The following is a 15,582-nucleotide window of genomic DNA, read 5'->3' on the forward strand; positions in this document are numbered from 1 at the left end:
GATTGTTAATGGATTAAAACAGAGGCTCTTTAAATTGGAGCAGCAGTGTAAAGAGAAGGACGGCATCATAAAGTAAGATACACTTCAAACCTCTTTCTTCATAAAATGGCATTAGTGATTTATTTAGCATCTGGTCTCTTTGTTCCTCTTAGTACTATGTTTTACTATCTTCATTCCCCACACCTCCACTTCCCGTCATTTTAACAATGAGAATTGCAAGCCCTCTAATGTCACTCTTGAGATTTTACCTTAATTATGTGACAGTTTCTCATAGAGGGAAGGAAAAATTGAAAACAGGAACATCTCCAACAACAATAACATGTTTTTGGCCTAGGGTTACTGACCCTTCAGGAAATTAATTTCACTCCAGGTCACTGTGACCAAGATTCAGGAGAAAAAAAAAGGATCAATAAATAAAATTGTGTTCTTTTTGATCTTCTTTGAATATTTGCTTTGATTATTTATAAATGAGTGTGGATGGTGACTATATACATGTCTTGGAATGAAGGCACCAGAAGTATGGTTGTTAAATTTGCTGATGACACAAAGATAGAAAGGAAGGAAAGTTGTGGAGAGGACATAAAGAGGCCAAAAAGGGGTAGAGATGTTGAGTGAGTAAAGATCTGGAAAATGGAGAAAATGTGAAATTGTCTATGTAAGCAGGATATCATCAGAATGGTGAAAGATTGCAGAGTTCTTAGATGAAGAGGAACAAAGTGTCCCTATGCATGATATACAAAAGGCCAGAATGCAGGTACTGTAAGTAGTTGGGAAAGCTAACAATATTATTGTTCATTGCAAGGTGAATCAAATAGAAAGACAAAACAATTACACTGCAGTTATACTGGGCATTGGTGCAACCATATCCAGAATTCTGTGTACAGTATTGGTCTCCTTACTTAAGGAAGAATGTTAATGTGTTGGAAGCAGTTCAGAGAAGGTTTAATGTAGAAAACAGGAACAGGAGTAGACTCTTCGGCCTTTTGGAGCCTGCTCCATCACTCAATGTGATGGTGGTTGATCAGTACTCCATTCTTGCCTTCTCCCCAAATCCCTTGATCCCTTTAGCATTAAGAAATACACCTACATCCTTCTTGAAAACATTTAATGATGACCTCCACGACCTTACATGGTAGAGAATTCCACAGTATCACTACCCTCTGAATGTAGAAATTTCCCCTGATTTCAGTTCTAAATGGCATGCCCCTCTCCTAAGGCTGTGATGCTTTGTTTTGAATTCCCCAGCCATGGGAACATATCCAGTCTGTTCAGTCCTGTTTTTATGAGATCCCCTCTCATTCTTCTAAACTCCCTTGCATGTAAGCCTAATCAACCCAACCTCTCCTCATACATTAGTCTTGCCGTACCAGGAAACAATCTAGTAAACCTGTTCTGCACTTGCGCCATGGTAAGCACGGTAGTGTAGCGGTTAGCGTAACGCTTTACAGTGCCAACAACCCGGGTTCAATTCCGGCCACTGTCTGTAAGGAGTTTGTACATTCTCCCCTTTTCTGCGTGGGTTTCTTCTGGGTGCTCCAGTTTCCTTCCACATTCCAAAGACCTACGGGTTAGGAGCTGTGGGCATGCTATGTTGGCGCCGGAAGCGTGGCGATACTTGCGGGCTGCCCCCAGAACACTATGCAAAAGATGCATTTCACTGTGTGTTTCTATGTACATGTGACTAATAAAGATATCTTATCTTATCTTATCCTTCCCCAGATAACAAGCAAAAACTTTTTTCTCTGAGGGTTGTGAATCATTGGAACTCTCTTCCTTAATGGGCATCAGAAGCAGAACCTTTGAATATTTTTCCCCGTGCTTTTTGATGGGACCTTAATGCATAATTTTGCTTTGCTACCACAAGTCCTCCCTGTCAAAATTGGGGCAGTTAATGCATTGAAGGTTTCTCTTAATTGAATTTGGTCTACACTTATTCTCATCTTATCTTGAATCCCTATTTCTACAAAGGATGCAGTTCCTCTGCAGTTGATTTGAATGAGACTGGCCACATTGCTAAGGAAACAAAAAAACAATTCACAGTTTCCCAACTTCAGACCCCCCCCCCCCCCCCCCCCCCGAGTACATTATAGCCAATGAAATACTTTTGAAGGGAGGTCAAAATGTAGAGAAGACAATATAAAATTTCTACAAAGTTTGTACAAGTTGCCATGTGAAAACCAAATCTATTATTCATAGAGATGTTGGCTAAATATTAGTCCAGAACAACAGAGAAAATGCTCCCACTTTTCCTTCGAGTAGTGCCATGGGATCTTTTAAGTCCATCTGGGAGTGCAGACAAGCCTTACTTTAATGTCCCACCAAAACATGGCACATCTGACAGTGCAGAATTCCCTCATTCCGTATTTTAGGGTTGAATTTTCTGGGTTTAAACATCTCTGGATGGCACAGTGGTGCAACTAGTAGAAATCCTCCCTCACAGCTCCAGTATCCTAGATTCAACCCTGATCTCTGATGCTGTAAGTGTCTAGTTTGCACATTCTCCCTGTCATCGTGTGGGTTTCCTCTCAAAGACGTGCATTGTTAGGTCAATTTGCTGCTGTAAATTGACTCTAGTGTGTAGGTCAATGGTAGGATATGGGTGGAGTAGATGAGAATGTGGTGAGTATAAAATGGGATTCGTGTAGATTTAGTGTAAATGGGTGCTTTATGATTAGCGTGGATTTAGTGGCTGAAAAACACGTTTCCATGTTGTATGAATCTGACTCTGTTTTTGTCAAGACTGACTTAGTTCAGTATCAGCAGTTCCAATGTTTAAACATGTGAGCCTGAGATTGCAAAAGACACCCCTTTAAGTATAGTCCCAGAATAAGGAATCAGTCTTTTAGGATTGGGTTGAAAGTTTGGAATACTCTATATTAGAGGGCTGTGGATGGTCAGTTGCTGAGTCAGGATTCTGATTGATAAATGTTTGGTTATAAAGGGAATTAAGGGATGGGGGAATGAACGAGAAGAGGGTCAGAGCACAATTTCAACCATGATAATACTGAATGGTGAATCCGGTTCAAGGTAATGCCTGGCATTCTCCTCCTATCGTTTATGGTTAGAGTTTAGAGGCTATTCCTGGTTCAATATGGTTTATTGTGGCACCCTAGGTCCCTGTCAGAATGGTGATAATTGGGTAAATCCCCTGTCAATTATGGTTGGTGACTACACTCTTGTTAATTGTGAGTCAGTAATGTTCCTGAGTAATCTGTATTCAGCAACTGTCCTCCACTTGCTGCATTTTACTGGAGAAGTATCCCTACCATACTAAATCCCACATTGTTTCACCCGTACCTACCAATATAAACGCCTCCAGTTCTATAACCATTAGAGGTTTCTAAAATCCTCTTTTTGATGACTGATCTTGCTAGTGACCTCACATCCTGTCAAATGTAAAAATAAGAAAAGGCCCTAAGTGTGGGATTTCCTTTTTATGCCTCTCTACCTCTTGATGACCCTCTTTAAAACACACCCCTTTGATTAACCACCCTAATAGCTCCTTAAGATGCTTGCATAAAATTTACTTTGATAATGTTTCTGTGAAGTGCCCTGGAATATTTTCCTATGTTAAAAGTCCTACACAATTGTAAGTTATTTGTGTACTTGACAGTTGCTGCTGTAGTTTAGGTCATGAATTTGTGCACTCTATTTACTGCTTCACACTCATTGACTGACACATGATGTCAACATTCACTCTGTATTTCTGAATGTCATCCTAATTTTCAGCAAATTCCAAAATGATTTGAAGACCACTAATATTGAGGAGATGAAGATTGCCATGGAGACATACTATGAGGAGGTGAGTGCACAATATGTTTGTGGCTTGTTATTTTCACTTTACTGATTATAAGTCAACAGGGTTCTGAGAGCAGACAATTTTCCCAACTATGCCTATTGTTCTCCCTGAGCAGTAATATATGAATACTGTACTCATTTGTTAGCATTTTTTGCTGCATTTAAAGAAGGCTCTTTCTGGTAACAAAAGCAACTTTTACAATCAACTCTTTCTACATTTTACACATGCATTTTTCTGTTTTTTTTAGATTCAGAGACTCCGACTTCTGTTAACCGACAATGATACAGTGGAGAAAAAGTAAGCCAAAGTCAAACTATTAAAATGGTCACTTGGGGAACCGGCACTTGGGAAGCTTTGTGTGAGCACAGTCTGTGACTATCTGGCACATCTTGTGATGTCATTCTTGGATCTGTGACTCTGGGCTGTGGCGAGAAGACATCACCCAAGTAGCTCCCTCCAGATTGTACAGTGACTGTTGCTGGCAAAGGGCAGGGTAGACCTTGGTGCCCTCCCTCCTACCCTGAGGTAGAATGGCCTGCCAATCCTCAATGCTAAGGATGAAATGGTCCATTTTGGAAGGAGTGCTTAAAGGTGTTTTGTACACAGAAAGCCCCCAAGTTGAGTCAAGAGATAGAAAAGAAAGGGCGGGATTGAAAATGGGTAGTAAAAAAATGTTGAAGTGGTTGACCTTTTCAGGTCCTCCCTATCCAAGCAGAGTTGCACAAAATAGTGCCTTGGTCCAAATCTACACTTCACAAACCCTTTTACTGCCTGTCACATGTTCAGTAACAACTCCAGATTATTTTGCACTCATGTTATTATCAGCATTCATTATTTGAAGAAGTGAAGGAATAACATTTGCATTTAGTATTCTTCATGACCTCTGGATGTCCCAATGCTTTACAGCCAATGAAGTATTTTGCACTATACTCACTGTTATAATGCAGGGAAACAAAGCAGCCAAAATGTACATGGCAAGGTCCCTCAATCAGCAAGTAATAATGATCAGATATGTTGTAGTAATGCTGGTTGAGGAATAAATATTGGGTAAGATACCCATTATCTTATGGTGCACAGGTTAAGAGTAGTGGACTCACAGTTGAAGTATGTTAACAGAATTTCATTGGAAAATTAATGCGATCAGTTACTAGTTGTTGTAGTTTGCAGTTTTGCCTCTGGGTCCTCCTTACATTTGGCACACTAATGCACAGAGATGCCCAGACAAGCACAGAGGTATGCAGTAGAAGGCACAGGATCCCTGAGCAGAAGCAGGCTTTTACGATAACCATGGTTCGATGATACTGAAAGGGAACCTGGACAAGTAACCTGGTTGGTGGAAACTAGTTGCAGTTCAGTGCCTGTTCTCCCTCCCAAGTCCCCAACCACAGGATCACCCCCACCACATCTCCCTCCTGATTCTCCCCACCCCCACTTATTGCCACCACCCAATTTTCCCAATTGTGAATAACCTTACGTTCCCCACAACATCCCACCATGTACTTCAAGATCCTAAACCTTTCCTTCAAGATCCTAAACCTTTCCAAGACAAGGAAGGGCCTTCATGTGTTAAACATGTATGAGCTATTCCAGTGTACATAGTACCTCAGATGTTGTACAGAATAGAATTTTGCAGAGGGGCACTTTGCACAAAATGTGGTCTAACCACAGTGAATCATATATTCAACATACCTTTCCTGATGAGGGAGAACTTCGTCCCCATTGGTGCAGCATATCCTCAGTAATGCTCGAAGTGTCAGCAGCACGATTTAACTCAAAACCAGGAACGTTGCATATTTAATTACTGAGTGATTTGTTCTCAGTCGAGTAATGTTAATAAATAACGGCCCTAGGCTGAGATTCCTCACGACTCCAGCAACTCTGAATGGAAAATACACAATGAGCTTTTTAAAAATAATCCAAAAACCTCACTGCATTGTAAAAGATGTGGATGGAATCATGCTGTGATAATTCCACATAAATAATTTTACAGATAACACAATCAAGGCCCATGTTTAGAGAATGACTAAGCTATTGAGTTAGGAAAGGAGAGATGACTGAGAAAGGTCTTGGTGTAACAATGATTCCTTAGTCTGGTTGGCCATATTGAATTCAACTGTGGGCATTTTGATGTTCATTTTCTTTGACAAAATGCCAATCTTACAAAGGAATGGCATTTCTATAGCGACTTCACAACCACTGCAATTCCCCATATAATGTACAGTCATTAAGTACTTCCTGAAGTTTAATCATTGTTGCAAGAAATGTGGCAGCAAATTTGAACTTGGCAAGATCTCACAGATAGCAATAAAATAATGATCATATAATCTGATCCACTGCTATTGACTGGAGAGAAGGGGCATCGTTAGCCAAGATACCAGGAATAATCCTCTTTATAGTAGCCCCCTGGGATCTATTATATTACCCTGAGAGGGCTTTGGTTTAACCTATCACCTGGAAGACAGCTCCTGCGACCTTGTGGCACTCCCATACAATTGTATTGGAGTTTCTACCTGGTTTGCATGCTGTGATACCTGGGATGGGACATGAATCCATAACTTCCTGACCAGAGGTTTAGTGCTACGCATAACACCACAAATCTTTCATCTAACATATCTGTGGGGAAGTTTTGGGTCTCCACTCCAAACCAAAAGGGAGATGGAGGGAAAAAAGAAACAAAAGAAAACATGTAAACATTTAGTAATTCTTTTCTGTATTTTTTCCCTTTTGTAGATCAATAATGGAGAGCAGAGAGTTGCAGAAAGAGATAAAAGTGCTCAACTCAACTATCCTCAGGTTATCCAAAAGCCTCAAACAGTTACAAGAGGAGAATAAAACCCTGAAGGCCAACCTGGAACAAGAATCCTTCAGCTCTTCCACATCCAGTACAGCCCGAGGCAGGCATTGCATAAATTTTTGCTGCTTCTCACTACGCAATGTACAGATATAGGGAGCTCAACTTTCCATTTAGTGCTGTGTTTTCTTAGCCCTGCTGTGCTCTCTTAGCCCTATTGTGCTATGAATATTCTGGATTTTGCTTTCAAGGAACAAAATTTGGCCATTCTACTCCTCAGGTTTATTCTATAGTTCAATTATATCATCCCTCACATAGGGTCATAGAGCAATACAGCATGGATACAGGCCCTTTGGCCCAATCAGTCCATTCTGACCATGATGCTGACCATGGTGCCTACCCAGCTAGTCCCAATTTCCTGCATTTGGCCCATAACCCTCTAAGCCCCGCCCCTCCATGTATCTATCCAAACGCTTCTTAAATGATACTATTGTACCTGTTTCAACCACTTCCTCTGGCAGTTTGTTCCATATACTCACCGCCCTCTGCATGAAAAGTTGCCCCTCAGGTCCCTTTGAAATCTTTCCCCTCTCACCCTAAACCAGTGCCCCTAGTTTTGAACACCCATACCCTGGGGAAAAGACTGTTACCGTCCACCTTATCTACGCCTCTCATAATTTTAAACATTTCTATCAGGTTGCCCTTCATTCTCCTACGTTCCAAGGAATAAAGACCTAGCCTGGCCAATCTCTCCCTATAACTTAGGCCCTCTAGTCCTGGCAACATTCTTGTAAATCTTTTCTACACTTTTTCTAGTTTAACCACATCTTTCCTATTAACAGGGTGACCAAAACTGTACATAGTACTCCAAGTGTGTCCTCACCAACAGCTTGTATATCTCAAATCCGTCTTGTTCCATAAACATTACAGGTCCTCCCCAGATTACAAACGCCTGATCTATGGACACCCTGTACATAGGAATGAGCATTTGAGAGACAAGCAGAATGGATTTGCCGGCTGCTGTGGGGCTGCAGGCATCTTTTGCTGGGTGGGAACAGGGCATCTCCACGTGTCTTCTCTCCCCACCTCCCCTACCCTACCCTCCTCCCTCCTGAGCTGCCACAACCGGGGGCTGAGTCGAGCCAAGGCAGAGCTGGGAATGCTGAGCAGACACACTTGCTCACTCACTGAGTTAGTGAGACCAGCTGGTGGTCGCTCTTCCTGCACCTGCTCACTCTCCCACGCACTGTTTTTGTTCATTTCAGACTTACAAACAGTTCAGGTTACGAACAGTTCTCCCCTGTCGTAACCTGGAGACTGCCTGTATATATCCTTGTTCAACAGACATCAAAGAGCTCTATGTTTCCTTCATCTGACAAAATGATTCCTGATATCATCCTTAAACAGTCTAAATCTAATTCTGGACATAAGAAATCATTTCTGTCTTTCTAACACACACTTAACACAATCACAAACACACACTAACACATTTGTTAACTCCATTAAGCATCTTAAATGCCTCTAGAATATCACCTCAACTATAGGTGACACTTTGTAGAACATCTACATTCTGTCAAGTTTCAATTGACTTTGATTCTCCCTGCCACTCTCATCCTTCCTGTCTTTATAATCTGCATGGTTGCAAAGCGTTAGTGTGAGATCAAGAACAAAATGTCATCCTCCATCTAGGATGACATTTTGGTTTGACATTACAGCTTCCCAGATGCAACATTTACTTCAACAATATCACATAATCAGCAATGCCTGCCCTTGCATTTAACTCTGTTTCTCTTTTTACAGATGTTGCCTGACCTACTAAGTATTTCCAGTGTTATTTGTTTTTATTTCAGATTTGCAGCATCTACAGTTTTGTTCAGTTTTTTGCAGCTTCCCTTTTGTTTTCTCTGTCCATCCCTCCCCACCCCCCCAACTAGGTAACTCTGCATTTTAAAATTTGTATCCTTTGACTTTCGTCAGTTCTTAAGAAAGGCCACTGATCTGAAACAGCAACTGTTTCTTCACAGTGCTGCATGACTGCTGAGTATTTCTGGCATTTTCTGTTTTATTTCAATTATCTCACCCCTTAATCTTCAGCAGGATATAAACTTAGTCTATGAAACACCTTCTTTATGTAAGCCTGGTATCATTCTAACAGACCTGCATTACACTCACTCCAAAGCCAATTTATCCTTCCTGACATGTAGTGCCCAGAACTGAAAGCAGCATTCAAGATGGGGCCTAACCAGTGCTGTGTACAAATGTAACAATGATCAATAGTGATAAACAATCAAGCTGTAATGTGTAATATCAATAATGAACATCTTAACATTTTCTATGTATTTCTGGGTCTGCTATTTAATTTCATAAACCTTTGTTATCCAGGATACACAATCGCTAAGTACTTTTCTCACTACAGTTATTCTCTTTCAGGCTATAATGAATGGACCAAAAGTAGGCTAGTGCGAAGAGTCCTTGAGCTGGAGAAGGTGAGTGTAACATTGTGAGTGTTTAAGGGAGAGCAAGGCCTCTGTCCACTGACATTTGCAAGTGTTGATGTTAGAACATAGAAAACCTACAGCACAATTCAGGCTCTTCGGCCTACAAAGCTGTGCCAAACCTGTCCCTACCTTAGACATTGCTAGGCTTACCCATAGCCCTCTATTTTTTTCAGCTCCATGTACCTATCCAAAAGTCTCTTAAAAGACCCTATCGTATCCGCCTCCACCACCGTTGCTGGTAGCCCATTCCATGCACTCACCACTCTCTGAGTAAAAAACTTACCCCTGACATCTCCTCTATACCTACTCCCCAGCACCTTAAACCTATGTCCTTCAACCATTTCGGCCCTGGGAAAAAGCCTCTATCTACCTGATCAATGCCTCTCATCATCTTATATACCTCTATCAGGTCCTCCCCTCATCCTCCGTCGCTCCAAGGAGAAAAGGCTGAGTTCCCTCAACCTGCATTCATAAGGCATGCTCCGCAATCCAGGCAGCATCCTTGTAAATCTCCTCTGCATTCTTTCTATGGCTTCCACATCCTTCCTGTAGTGAGGTGACCAGAACTGAGCACAGTATTCCAAGTGGGGTCTGACCAGGGTTCTATATAGCTGCAGCATTACCTCTCGGCTACTAAATTCAATTCCACGATTGATGAAGGACAATACACCATATGCCTTCTGAACCACAGAGTCAACCTGTGCGGCTGCTTTGAGCGTCCTATGGACTCGGACCCCAAAATCCCTCTGATCCTCCACACTGCCAAGAGTCCTACCATTAATACTATACTATGCCATCATGTTTGACCTACCAAAATGAACCACTTCACACTTATCTGGGTTGAACTCCATCTGCCACTTCTTAGCCCAGCTTTGCATGCTATCTATGTCCCGCTGTAACCTCTGACAGCCCTCCATACTATCCACAACATCTCCAACCTTTGTTTCATCAGCAAACTTACTAACCCATCCCTGCACTTCCTCATCCAGGTCGTTTATAAAAATCATAAAGAGTGCGGATAACACTAAGATTGGAGGTGTAGTGGACAGTGAGGAAGGCTTTCAAAGCTTGCAGAGGGATCTGGACCAAATGGAAAAATGGTCCTGAAAATGGCAGATGGAATTTAATGCAGACAAGTGTGAGGTGTTGCATTTTGGAAGGACAAATCAAGGGAGGACATACACAGTAAATGGTAGGGCACTGGGGAGTGCGGAGGAACAAAGGGATCTGGGAGTTCAGATACATAATTCCCTGAAAGTAGAGTCACAGGTAGACAGGGTTGTAAAAAAGGCTTTTGGCATCCTGGCATTTATAAATCAAAGTATTGAGTATAGGAGTTGGAACGTTTTGGTGAGGTTGTATAAGTCATTGGTGAGACCAAATTTAGAAATATTGTGTGCAGTTCTGGTCGCCGAACTACAGGAAGATTGAAAAAGTGTAGGGGAGATCTACAAGAATGCTGCCGGGTCTTCAGGAGATGAGTTACAGGGAAAGATTGAGCATGTTAGGACTTTATTCCTTGGAGCAGAGAAGAATGAGGGGAGATATGATAGAGGTTTACAAAATGATGAGGGGCATAGACAGAGTTAATGCAAGTAGGCTCTTTGCACCTAGATTAGGAGAGATAAGTACGAGAGGACATGGCTTTAGGGTGAAAGGGGAAAGGTTTAGGGGGAACATTAGAGGGAACTTCTTCACTCAAAGGGTGGTGGGAGTGTGGAATGGACTGCCATCTGATGTGGTAAATGTGAGCTCGCTCTTAACTTTTAAGAGTAAATTGGATAGATACATGGATGAGAGAGGTCTGGAGGGGTATGGGCTGGGGGGCAGGTAAATGGGACTAGCAGAATAATGTTTCGGCATAGACTAGAAGGGCCAAATGGCCTGTTTTCTGTGCTGTAGTTTTTTATGGTTCTGTGGTTCTAGTAAGGGTCCCAGAACAGATCCCTGAGGTACACCACTGGTCACCGACCTCCATGCAGAATATGACCCTTCAACAACCACTCTTTGCCTTCTGTGGGCCAGCCAGTTCTGAATCCACAACGCAGTCCCCTGGATCCCATGCCTCCTTACTTTCTCAATAAGCCTTGCATGGAGTACCTTATAAAGTGCCTTGCTGAAATCCATATACACTACATCTACTGCTCTCCCTTCATCGATGTGTTTAGTCACATCCTCAAAAAATTCAATCAGGCTCGTAAGGCAGGACCTGCCCTTGACAAAGCCATGTTGACTATTCCTAATCATATTATACCTCTCCAAATGTTCATAAATCCTGCCTCTCAGGATCTTCTCCATCAGCTTACCAACCACTGAAGTAAGACTCACTGGTCTCTAATTTCCTGGGCTATCTCTACTCCCTTTCTTGAATAAGGGAACAACATCTGCAACCCTCCAATCCTCTGGAACCTCTCCCGTCTCCACTGATGATGCAAAGATCATCATCAGAGGCTCCGCAATCTCCTCCCTCGCCTCTCACAGCAGCCTGGGGTACATCTCATCCGGTCCCAGCGGCTTATCCAACTTGATGCTTTCCAAAAGTTCCAGCACCACCTCTTTCTTAATATCTACATGCTCAAGCTTTCAGCCTGCTGTAAGTCCTCACTACAATCACCCAGATCTTCTTCCATAGTGAATACTGATGTAAAGTATTCATTAAGTACCTCTGCTACTTCTTCCAGATCCATACACACTTTCCCACTGCTGCACTTGATAGGCCCTATTCTTTCGCATCTTATCCTCTTACTCTTCACATACTTGTAGAATGCCTTGGGATTTTCCTTAATCCTGCCCGCCAAGGCCTTCTCATGTCCCTTTCTCGCTCTCCTAATTTCTTTCTTAAGCCTCTTCCTGTTAGCCATCTATTTTTACAGATCTCTAACATTACCTAGCTCTCTGAACCTTTTGTAAGCTTTTCTTTTCCTTTTGACTAGATTTATTATAGCCTCTGTACACCACGGTTCCTGTATCCTATCATAACTTCCCTATCTCATTGGAACATGCCTATGTAGAACTCCACACAAATATCCCCTGAATATTTGCCACATTTCTTCCGTACTTTTCCCTGAGAACATTTGTTCCCAATTTAAGCTTCCAATTTCCTGCCTGAGAGCCTCATAATTCCCTTTACTCCAACTAAATGCCTTTCTAGTCTGTCTGTTCCTATCTCTCTCCAATGCTATCGTAAAGGAGATAGAATTATTATCACTATCTCCAAAATGCTCTCCCACTGAGAGATCTGACACCTGACCAGGTTCATTTCCCAATACCAAATCAATCACAGCCACTCCTTGTGCAGGCTTATCTACATATTGTGTCAAGAATCCTTCCTGAACACACTTAACAAACTCCACCCCATTTAAACCCCTCACTGTATGGAGATGCCAGATGACATTTGGGAAATTAAAATCTCCCATCACAACTCTGTTACTATTACACCTTTCTAGGATCTGCTTCCCTATCTGCTCCTCGATATCCCTGTTACTATTGGGCGGCCTATAAAAAACACCCAGTAAAGTTATTGACCCCTTCCTGTTCCTAACCTCCACCCACAGAGACTCCGTAGACAGTCCCTCCATGACGTCCACCTTTTCTGCAGCCGTGACACTATTTCTGATCAACAGTGCCACTCCCCTACCTCTTTTGCCTCCCTCCCTGGCCTTTCTGAAACATCTAAAACCTGGTACTTGAAGTAATCATTCCTGTCCTTGAGCCATCCAAGTCTCTGTAATGGCCACCACATCGTAGCTCCAAGTATTTATCCAAGCTCTAAGCTCATCCGCCTTGTTCACAATACTCCTTGCGTTAAAATAGACACATCTCAAACCATCGGTCTGAGCACATCCCTTCTCTATCACTTGCCTATCCCCTCTCTTGTACCGACTACAAGCTTTCTCTATTTGAGAGCCAAACACCTCTTCCCCAGTCTCTCCAGTTCGGATCCCAGCCCCCAACAATTCTAGTTTATATTCTCCCCAGTAGCCTTTAGTAAACCTCCCCGCCAGGATATTGATCCCCCTGGGATTCAAGTGCAACCCGTCCTTTTTGTATAGGTCGTACCTGCCCCAAAAGAGGCCCCAATGATCCAGAAATCTGAATCCCTGCCCCTTACTCCAATCCGTCAGCCACGCATTTAACCTCCACCTCATTTCTATTCCTATGGCACAGGGAGTAATCCTGAAATTACTACCTTTGTGGTCCTGCTTCTCAACTTCCTTCCTAACTCCCTATAGTCTTTTTTCAGGACCTCATCCCTTTTCCTACCTATGTCGTTGGTACCAATATGTACCACGACCTCTGGCTGTTCTCCCTCCCTCTGCAGGATATCTTGGACGCGATCTGAAACATCCCGGACCCCGGCACCTGGGAGGCAAACTTCCATCCGAGTTTCATTCCTGCGTCCACAGAATCGCCTGTCTGACCCCCTAAATATAGAGTCCCCTATCACTACTGCCCTCCTCTCTCCTTCCCTACCTTTCTGAGCCACAGGGCCAGACTCTGTGCCAGAGGCACTGCCACTGTTGCTTCCCCCAGGTAGGCTGCCTCCCCCAACAGTACTCAAGCAGGAGTACTTATTGTCAAGGGTTACAGCCACAGGAATACTAGACTCTTCCCCTTCCCCCTCCTGACTGTGACCCACTTGCCTGACCATGGCCCCAGTGTGACCACCTGCCTATTTCTATCACCTCCTCATTCTCCCTGACCATACAAAGGTCATCGAGCTGCATCTCCAGTTCCCTAACGCGGTCCCTCAGGAGCTGCAGCTCGACCCACTGGTGCAGATGTGGCTGTCCCGGAGCCTGGGAGACTCCAAGACCTCCCACATCTGACACCGAGCACAGAAAACTGCACTCATTCTACTTCCTTTCCTCAAATCACCTACCTCGCCTCACCCCATTACTGCCTAAGCCCTTTGAGCCAAAGCCCAATCACTCTGCTACCTCTCATTCCGCTGCCCGTTCCGAACGCTGCCCGCTGGTTATGGTGGTCTCCTTTTTAATCCCCTCACGTGCTACCTGCTTACATCACGCGCCTGCGCAGTCTTGCCCCACTATTCCCGATTAGTAAAAAAAAACTTAGCTGCTCCGAAGTTCACTGAAATGACCCGAAATGAAACTGCCAAAGTTTCTTCTTTCTCTTTTTAAACTGCTCGCGCGCTACCCGCTTGCGTCATGCGCCTACGCAGTCTTGCCCCACTATTCCTGATTAGAAAAAAAACACTTAGCTGCTACGACCCAAAATATCTTTATTGAGGGAAAAAGAACTACCATTGAAGATGTTTCTTTCTTGAACTTCACAGAAAATCAGCAATCCAGAGCCTTTGAACTCCAAAGCAAGTAGCAGGGATTTGGAGGAAAAGCTTCCACATGCTGAATGCATCAGAGACCAAATACAGCAACAGGAGCAACAGCAAGTCAGCCATCAGCAGGAGTGTAACCGCCTCCGGGAACTAATAAAAAAACTGAAGGAGGACCGCAGCAATTTGCAGACCCAGTTGGCCAAAAAGGAGTAAGTAACTTGGAGAAAATGAGCCTAGGACCTCATTCAAAAAAACCCGAATTCATTATTAATGGTGACTGTCACAGGGCAGTACTGAGAATGTGCTGTACTGTCACCAATGCAGTCGTTTGGATGAGGTGTTAAACTCTGTTTGCCTGCTTAGGCAGACTTAAAAGATTCAGGAGAATGATTTAAACTGTCCTGGAAATATACTTATCCTTCAACCGACTCCTTAAAAAAAATATGGTCATTGTCATTTTACTGTTTTAGGGAGGTTGCTGTGTGCAAGTTGGTTATTGTGTTAACTACATTACAACATTGACTTTTTTTTACATTTGTTTTCTGGATCTGGATGCCATAGACAAGGTCAGCATTTATTTTCCATTCCTAATTGCCCTTGAGAAGGTGGTGGTGAGTCATCTTCTTGAACTGTTGCAGTCCTTCTGGTGAAAGTGCTGTTGGGTAGAAAGTTCCAGAATTTAGACCCCGAAATGATGAAGGACATGTAATCTATTTCCTCCTCCATGTTAGAGGTTGCTGGTTTGGCAGGTGCTGTCAGAGTAGCCTGAACACAAGAAAATAGGACCAGGAGTTGGCCCTCAGGCCCTTCAAGGCTCTCCCACCATTTAATGTGATCATGGGTGATCTATGTTGGCCTCAACTCCTCTTCTGTGCCATTTTTCCATTCCCCTTTATTCCTTAATCTATCAAATATTTATCCACCTCCACTTTAAATACTTCCAAGGATCCAGCTTCCACCACCCAAATGATCTGTATCCTGCTGTAGCCTTAAACAACCTACCTCACTATCCACAACATCCAATATATGTGATCCACAGACTTATTAATCATACTTCCTACATTTACGTCCAACTTGTTTATATTATATATATATATATAAAATTATATATATATATATATATATATATATAAAATTTTATATAAATATATATATACACACACACACACACACACACACACACACATCACAAAGA

At 42.8% G+C, this 15,582-nt stretch overlaps 1 protein-coding gene across 1 annotated transcript in view; it reads left to right on the plus strand.

Moving 5' to 3' along the window:
- iqce (IQ motif containing E) overlaps positions 1 to 15,582 on the plus strand; it is a 49,939-nt gene that overhangs the window by 15,448 nt on the left and 18,909 nt on the right. Inside the window, exons 9-14 of the mRNA XM_052022224.1 lie at positions 2 to 72; positions 3,730 to 3,802; positions 4,047 to 4,096; positions 6,530 to 6,693; positions 9,021 to 9,076; positions 14,388 to 14,596. Coding sequence (XP_051878184.1) covers positions 2 to 72; positions 3,730 to 3,802; positions 4,047 to 4,096; positions 6,530 to 6,693; positions 9,021 to 9,076; positions 14,388 to 14,596 — 623 coding nt within the window. The remainder of the gene's footprint in view (position 1; positions 73 to 3,729; positions 3,803 to 4,046; positions 4,097 to 6,529; positions 6,694 to 9,020; positions 9,077 to 14,387; positions 14,597 to 15,582) is intronic.

This window comes from Pristis pectinata, chromosome 8 (assembly GCF_009764475.1).
Source record: "Pristis pectinata isolate sPriPec2 chromosome 8, sPriPec2.1.pri, whole genome shotgun sequence".
NCBI classification, from domain to species: Eukaryota; Metazoa; Chordata; class Chondrichthyes; order Rhinopristiformes; family Pristidae; genus Pristis; species Pristis pectinata.